The 8152-nt window shown below is 37.5% G+C and overlaps 1 protein-coding gene across 1 annotated transcript; it reads right to left on the bottom strand.

Annotated features, from left to right (window-relative positions):
• Positions 1-2150: 2150 nt before the first annotated feature.
• On the bottom strand, positions 2151-3317 carry LOC101313901 (probable serine/threonine-protein phosphatase 2A activator 2-like). The gene has a single exon (XM_004301462.1). The coding sequence runs from the start codon at positions 3315-3317 to the stop codon at positions 2151-2153; it is 1167 nt and encodes a 388-aa protein (XP_004301510.1).
• Positions 3318-8152: the final 4835 nt, after the last annotated feature.

Below are 8152 nucleotides of genomic sequence, written 5' to 3'. Positions count from 1 at the left end.
GAGAGAGAGAGAGATGGGTTTGATAGATGTGAAAATAGATTTTAGTATCGATTGAAGAGATCTTGACCGTTTGTCGAAAATGAAAGGGCAAGATTGAGTTATTAGGAAGTATTAGGAAGCCTCTCATTAGGAGAGGATCCCAGTTCCTAAGGCACCAGGCGAGTATGGAAACAAAACCAATACATGGGCTAAAAAAAGGACATTCTAAAACCAACTTCTAAACTGATCACCAAGACTTCATACTCACTGAGGAGGAAAAGAATCTAAGCTCAACACGAATAGTTATCCCTTATCATGGGTGTATACTCCTCTTTTGGGATCAATTTCCATTTGCCATTTCAGAAACACATCACTCTTCCATTCAATTTCCATTTGCCATTTCAGAAACACATCACTCTTCCATTCAGAGTGAAATTTTTATATCAAATTAAAATGCACTCACATAACAGCAAGAGCACATAATCAGTAACCAGAGCAGTATTTACAGAAGAGCAGAAGTATATTTTCAATCTAGTACCTCTCTAAAGTTCTACTAACTTATAACCTGACAGAAATCCGAAGTCTCTTCCACAACAGATGCCCAATAAATCTCATGTTACGATCTACTCCCTGGGAAAAGGAAACATAGGAGGATATCAATTAATATACAATACGAAAACACACTTATCCATCCAGCAAAAGTTAATACTTAAAATGTACATTTTCACAATTGAGACTCAGCTGTCGAATCATGATTGACACACGCAATATGAGAAATTCAGCTTCTACATATTCTGTTCAATACTAATCTTATGAAAAAACCATAAGACTGCTGAATTGGTGCTTGACATAAGTAATCTAATGCGATACTATTTCTTTACACCGCTATCCTATGTTTAAAGGTAAAAATGTTCATCACATACTCTTACATAGTTACAGGTACATGCAGCAACTAAGTTGTGGGTTTCACAAAGATGACTAATAAGACGGCAAAAGCTTGATGTATTCTTGGACCTTAATACTATATCTGTCATGACAATAGAGGACCTGATACCAGTTTTGAGACTTGGAAAACCTATACCTGCAACTCCAGGCACACTCAATGCTAGTGCAATACAGAAGATCACAGAGGGAATCTGAAAATCATTGCTTGTTAAGAATGAAAGATGTTTCCTGTGATGATCTAAAAGCCTAGCTGATGGAGCAGCCATAAGCTGGCTAGAAAAGAAATATCCTCTTCGGAAGCCAAAGACTAAGCCCATCCCTTTTTGGTCCAAAGGAAAATCTACTTGGTAGTTTAAGGGTCTTGTCAGGTTTATTTTCAGATATAAAGAATAATTCTGAGTAGTGCTTTTAAGAGTCTTGAGTGTGTCTTCATGTCTATTTAAGTCTTTCGAGTATTTAGTCAATTAATAAGTTTTATTAGTCTTATGGTATTCTAGGAGTCTAAGGGTTGTATTTGAAGCCTATAAATATGGCTTTCTTATGTGATCCCAAGGGCAGTTTGGAATTAATTGAGAATTTACCTTAATAAGGATTGGCCTTGTTTCCTCTTCCCTAACCTCCCTCGTTCTATTTCCTTTCTAAACCCTCTCTTTCTTCAAAACCTATTATGTTTCCTTGTTCTCCCAACACTCCTCAACACACCCTCATCACCCTATTACTCTCTCAGACTCTCACTATCTGTTGCTCCCATATTGCTGTACCAGGTTTGTTGTTAAAGTTGAAATAAAAAGCTCAGAGGATAAAACATATGGCTGCATCTTCACATGAAGTCATGCAGGGAAAGGGGGCATAGATGGAGACAATTGGCCTACGATGGCCTTAGATCCTAACAACAGCTGTTAATCGCTCAAGGCAGTGGCCAAATTTTTCAACCAAAAATAAACCGATAATTCAAACAGTCCTAATTTTATATGTAATCCAGCCAAACACAAAACAAATTATTAAGCCTCCTCTGAACAACACCAAGCACTTAATTATGTTGTGTCAATACATCCCACTTAAATGCGGCTCCACCATAGACTAGAGCTATAAGATCAGAGCCACACTTTGTCTAAGAAATATAATTCTGAACTACTCCTCCATTTTCAAGCTTAATAACTTAACTCTAGAAGCGAAAAAGTACAAATTTGTAACTTCCTTACAATATATGAATCTATGTTAATTGATTAAATAGAGCAATGTAGATAAGTAAAAGGATCATACCACTTGATGAGCCAGCCAAATAGGAAATGCTGCATAATAGGCACCTTCTCCAACACCTCAACCTTATACATCTTCAGCATCCCACTATTAACTTTATTCCAATTCGGCACTCCACTGATGTCATCCAAGAGTGGCGAGTGCTCCGAGAATGGCCCCTTCTTCACCTTCTTCACAAAAGCCACCCCCGAAAGATACATATACTCGTTGGAAAAATTCTCCAATATATTATCATTATGAATCGACTTAGGCTTCATGTGCTTGTGATCAATCAACTGCGACGAGCCGAAAATAAACGGCAGGAAATGATAGTCGTCCAGACCCCAAACACCGTGAGACCCCGCAGGCTCTAAACAATAGACCAGCTGAAGCTTCCTCATCAGCTCCAGGTACTTAACGAACACTCTGGCCACCACGGCAGGGTAGTCCTCTTCTTTTATGACCTCCATTCTGGCCAGGCAGTAGAGCCACGCCGCGAAATTGGTCTCGTGGCCTGTGCCGTAGTCGATCCGGCTAGGGTTTCCGAAGGAGTCGGTGAAATAGGGGACGATCTCGACGGTGGAAGGTTGGAGATGGGGAGGGAGGAATTTGAGCATTAGGTCAGGGCTATTTTGGACCAACCGGTCGTGCCAGACGCGGTACGAAACGTTGCCGTATCGGGCGGCTTGCTGAGTCGGCGGGATTTCGTGGACCCATTGGATTAGGGTTTCGAGGATGGAGACGATGGATGCAGTGACGGGGGACTCGTGGCAGGGATCGGAGATCTTGTTGGAGCGGATGGATTGGGAGAGGGCGACGACGAAGCCGAGGAAGTGCTTGCCGGAATCGGAGTCGTGGAAGCAGCGGAGGTCGTCGGGGGTTTGGATTCGTTTGGAGGGGGGTTGGAAGTGGAAGGGGGGAGAGATGGGTGGGACCATCTTGGCTTGTGGGACCGGGGCGAGGATGATGGAGTTGTTGCTTGGGGGGAGGTTGATGGCGGGGGCCCGGATGGGGCGGTAGATTGGGGGAGGGGAGCACGACGGAGGTGGGGCGGCCATGGCGGTGGGGCCGCCGCATTTGCAGCAGGTGGGCGTGGAGGAGGGTGGGAGGGTTTCGGGGTGGTGGTGGTGATCTTCTGGGGGTTCCAATTCCATTGTTGAGGAGTTGAAGGAATAGTGTAGGAAATCACTAGAGTAGAGACTGAGATTTTTTTATTTTTTTTTATGTGCTTTCTGAAACGGGTCGGGTCAAGGATGGGCCTGAGAAGTTAATTTTTCTTTTTTGAATCAAGGCATGTTCGAGGATTAGAAATTTTGAAGATCACGGATGGCTGAATTAAGTTTTTTCTGGAAAATTGTCTAAAACAGTGTCTTACTTTTTAAAGAAGCATGGTTTTGGTATCTTACCTTTAAAAAACTTTAAAACAGTATCTCACGTTTTTATCTCGACTAAAATTTGGTATCTAGAACCATTAACTCTGTTAAAAACAGTATCTCACGGTAAAATGATCAATTTACCCTTGAGTTTTTATTTTTGTTATTCATTTTATATAATAAAAAGAGAAATTTGTCATAACGGTATCTCATCTTTTCTTGTTTATAAACTTTGATACTTCAAGTTTTGAAAACAACAGAACAATACCTTAAGTTTTCATCCCGGCCCAATTTTAGTATTTTTAACCCTAACCTCCAATAGGGTAACTGTCAGCTGGGCATTTTTCATGGGTATTTTTCGTCTTTTCATATTTCAATTCATTATTTTTTTCTCTAAATATATATTTCAAATTTGTAATAATAAAATAAACTTTTTCTTTTTTTTTGTAGAGAGAAAGTTGTTATCTTCTTCTTTCCTCTATCTTTAGGAAATTAAGAGCTTCATGGCCTTCACGAAAAGAGTTGGATCGAATAGAATTGAAAAAGTGTTATTGTTTTTCTATACTAGAGCTGAAGAGAAAGATGTTTGAATCTTTTATTAAGTGAGTTTGTACAACAAATTTACTATTGAATGCTTATGAGTTATGACAAACAACATACGAAATGAAAAAAATAAAAACTCAACAATCTTTATTTTTGTTTATGGATTTCATTAGTTGCAAACTCATGAAAACAATAACTCATGTGACGTGGCTCGTTTCCGGGCGTGCGACAATTATGAACCCTGTTTTGATAATTGTAGTATTGGTAAATAAGGTTCGATCAATCCGGGGACTTTTAGGGTGCTCCTACGTTTACAAAACTAAACAGATTATAATCTAATTTAAGAGTTATTTACAGAATAAAAACAGCAATTACATTTACATGATTTCAGGGGGGGGGGATTTTAGGATTTGTTCTAACATTCCTACGAAAACAGTAAATAAAGTATAATATATACAAGTGATCATCTTCCACACACACACAACCTTCAAACAACAAGTATGTATCGATATATTATCATGTGAATAATAAAAATGTTGTCAAGCAAGATATGTCAATGAACCCGAAACACAAGCTTGAAGAAGTCATTGCATTCCTTCGAATTCTACTTAATAATCGTCTACATTGGAGAAGTCCTAACACGTAGACAATCTCATATAAAGGCTGCGATCGATGCGAAGGCACCCGTCCACACAATATACAAGTCATTAAGAACTAAAGAATTATGAGTTCAAATGCACCACGAGTTTACTTGAAGAAGCTTAACTCCCAGATGCATAACATATAGTCTCGGCCATTAGGCATAGCCTTCACTACTTCTAGATCTATACTTACTTGAAGAAGCTTAGTACAAATCATAGCAATCACCAATCCTGCAGAATCGGTTTAGTATATAACATGTAACTATATGCTTAACAATTTGCATGACAAACAAATAAAACCATTCACAATCATCCAACATATCAACATCATACTCATTTATTTAAAAGAATAACAAGTTCAAACCATACAACCATGCAACTTTGATGATGACGCAAGTGCTCCTCAGCTTCAAGATCTCGGCTGCAGCTTGGAGAAGTCCGAAGGCTGCTCTCCAACGTTGGCTTCTCGGCTTCTAGATGCACACGGCTACAAGAAGAAAGATGCTATTGTTTTTGTGTGATTTGTGCGTGAAGAGATGATCAAAACGTTGCTACCTTGCTCCCTTTTATATTGTCTTGGCCGAACCCTAGCTGTCCTCCTAGCCCCTTGATTGATTTGCCATCCAACAATGCAGAATTATTGATTTAAATCTGATTTAGACCTTCCCAGAATTCTCTGGAATATCTTGTGCAGTAATCTATTGCATAAGGTTTTAATATGGACTAGGTACATTCCTTGCTCTCCAAAAGAAATCCCTATGATTAGGAACTTTCCCTCTTCTGCTGTCAATCAGTTTTCTGACAAAAATCCATGATTTTCCTTCCTTTCCTGGTGCACAATTAGGGTTCCTGCAAGGGAAATAAAATCAGATAAATGTAGTAGGATGGACAGAATTTAAATGACGAAATTAAGGGAAAGAATCTCTTAATTTCTGATTTATATTAACACATAAATCCCTTGATTTCTGCAAAATTCGTCCTCCTCCTTTTATAGACATTCACAGCTTCCTAATCCAAGTTGGATTAGGTTTCCTGACTTCAAATGGTTTCCCTGTCTCATTAGAAAAGAAAGTTTCCTAAATATTTTAGGAAAGTCAGAATAGGAAAGATTCAAAAGTAGTAAGTTTCCTAAATCAAAATAAGAAAGTTTCTTAAAATGAAATAGGCAACTTTCCCTTTTCAAAACAGGAAAGTTTCCTAAACGACTTATCCTTTGATTCTGCGACTTAATGAGACTCCTTGCTGCACCAGGAATCCTCCTTTGATTAGGATTTCGCTCAATTCTTGCGTTTTAGCCTCCTTTTTTGTAAAACTGCCTCTTTTGACCTACAACACAGAAACAAGCTAGAAATGACATTATTAAGGAATTAACGAAGCTAAAAAACGTAGGAAATACATTAAGAATATAGCATAAAATGCGTGTATCAATGAATCTTTGTTTTTGTTTCTAAAGTAAAAAATGAATGAAAACATGAAGAGACGAAAATAGTCTTTAAAAATTCCCACCTAGCAACCCTCGTAATGGAACTAACGGTTAAAAATACTAAAATTAAATCGAAGTGAAAACTTGAGGTACCGTTCTGATGTTATCAAAACTTGAAGTACCAAAATTTATAAGAAAGAAAAGATGAGGTACCGTTATGACGAATTTTTTTTATTATATAAAAAGAATAACAAAAATTCAAGGGTATATTGGTCATTTCATGAATAAAAATGGCTGCCGTCAGTTTTTTTAACGGAGTTAATGGTTCTAGATACCAAACTTCGGTTGAGGTAAGAACGTGAGATACTGTTTTAAAGTTTTCTGAATGTGAGATACCAAAGCTTTACTTCTTTAAAATGTGAGACATTGTTTGAACCATTTTTCCTTTTTCTTTTGGCAAATGGATGTACCTCAAAGAACATTTAGAAATAGCTTGTTAACAAGTTCTTCTGAGAAATAACCAAGACCTTCAAATTTCTATAAGACTATTTAGAAGTTTCTTTCTAAAGGGGAAATCATTTGATCAAAATTTTGACTTGAATAAGTTAACCTTTTAGTAATTGATGAAACTCTGTACATAAAATGTTAAAAACAAGAAGGCTCCCTACTCGTTGCTCCGAACAGGAGACCTTTATGGGTCCTAACTCCAAAACCTAACAAGACATGAAACACTGACCTTTGGCAAACCAATATGAGTATCACATCCAAAACTATAATAGGTTTTTAAGTTACATAACCTTATCCAACCACATCAAAATTGTCCAACTAGGAAATTGAGCTAACCTTTGCCACAAGCCCATGATATGGAACAAATAGCAACAAACTCCTGCTACCAACCTTCCTTTGCCTAACATTACTCATCGAAGTTCGTAAGTCTTTCTACTTTATGTTTATGACACGTTTACTTACTTAGCAGAAATTGATTATGAATGAGAGACAAAAAGAATGAGAGATAGAATGGAATCAATATGAGGGTATTCATTTTGAAGTCATGCTCATTGGAAACATAGTGACTACAAAAGACAAGTGGATTTTAGCTACGTGTTTTAAATTCAAAGTCTAACATTATAACGATGTAACTAAATTTTGTCATCTTTTTTCAATGGAGATACAGTAAGTTGTTTTTGCGTCCTTAATGTTGATGCAATAGTTGCTGCTAAGAAGATTGGAATTTGAGTAGCTTTGAGATTCTGATGAAAGCTGCGAAGGGCTACGCTACATAGCCTTATAATTCCACGTTCCGATCCGAAGCAATGGCCGGCCTTATTTCTTGTGCTGTCGATTTTATTTATCATCCCACAAATGCTTGCTCTCCATAACTACCAAGAATAGATAGCAGGACAAAAAAATAGGTATGAGGATTACATACTACTTTTAGCAACTCAACCTCTTGTAGTGGTTTGTGCAAACCAATTAGATTGTCTTGAACCACAAACACCGAGTCCTGACCCATGCGTGATGCGGTACAGAGAAAGGAGCCTAGGCCGTAAAGAATTAAATTGACCAATTGACCAACCAAATCTATCCTTATGTACATGTCTGCATTTATAGTTTATACATAGTCTTTTTTTTTTTTTTAGTAAAAGTAAGTATATTAAATAATACCAACGTTACAGCCATTATGGGAATTTGGTGGTGGACATAAAGTCCCTATTCTTCTCCCTACCTAAAACAACGATTATAGTGGATAAGAACAAAAACGGATTCAACAGTAATCTAACCTAATCCAGAAGTCACGAAACATCTTCACAATCAACCTCAAGAAGAAACAATCATTTCAAACACTTAATGGAATTTTTAGTGTGATATTTCAAAATACAAAAATTATTCATTGAGTTTAATTGTAGTCAACTAATTGGTCCTTTGATTTCCAACATAACCTTCATTCCATAAATACATATGTTACAATTGTAACACATATTAACTCATTTTTGTTCGTTACAAAGACC

This window comes from Fragaria vesca, linkage group LG5, assembly GCF_000184155.1.
Source record: "Fragaria vesca subsp. vesca linkage group LG5, FraVesHawaii_1.0, whole genome shotgun sequence".
NCBI classification, from domain to species: Eukaryota; Viridiplantae; Streptophyta; class Magnoliopsida; order Rosales; family Rosaceae; genus Fragaria; species Fragaria vesca.
This window is presented reverse-complemented; position numbering and strand designations above follow the sequence as displayed.

Bases quoted from the DNA above. Each gene is read 5' to 3' on its own strand.
- LOC101313901 (XM_004301462.1), bottom strand. From the start codon at position 3,317: ATGGAATTGGAACCCCCAGAAGATCACCACCACCACCCCGAAACCCTC.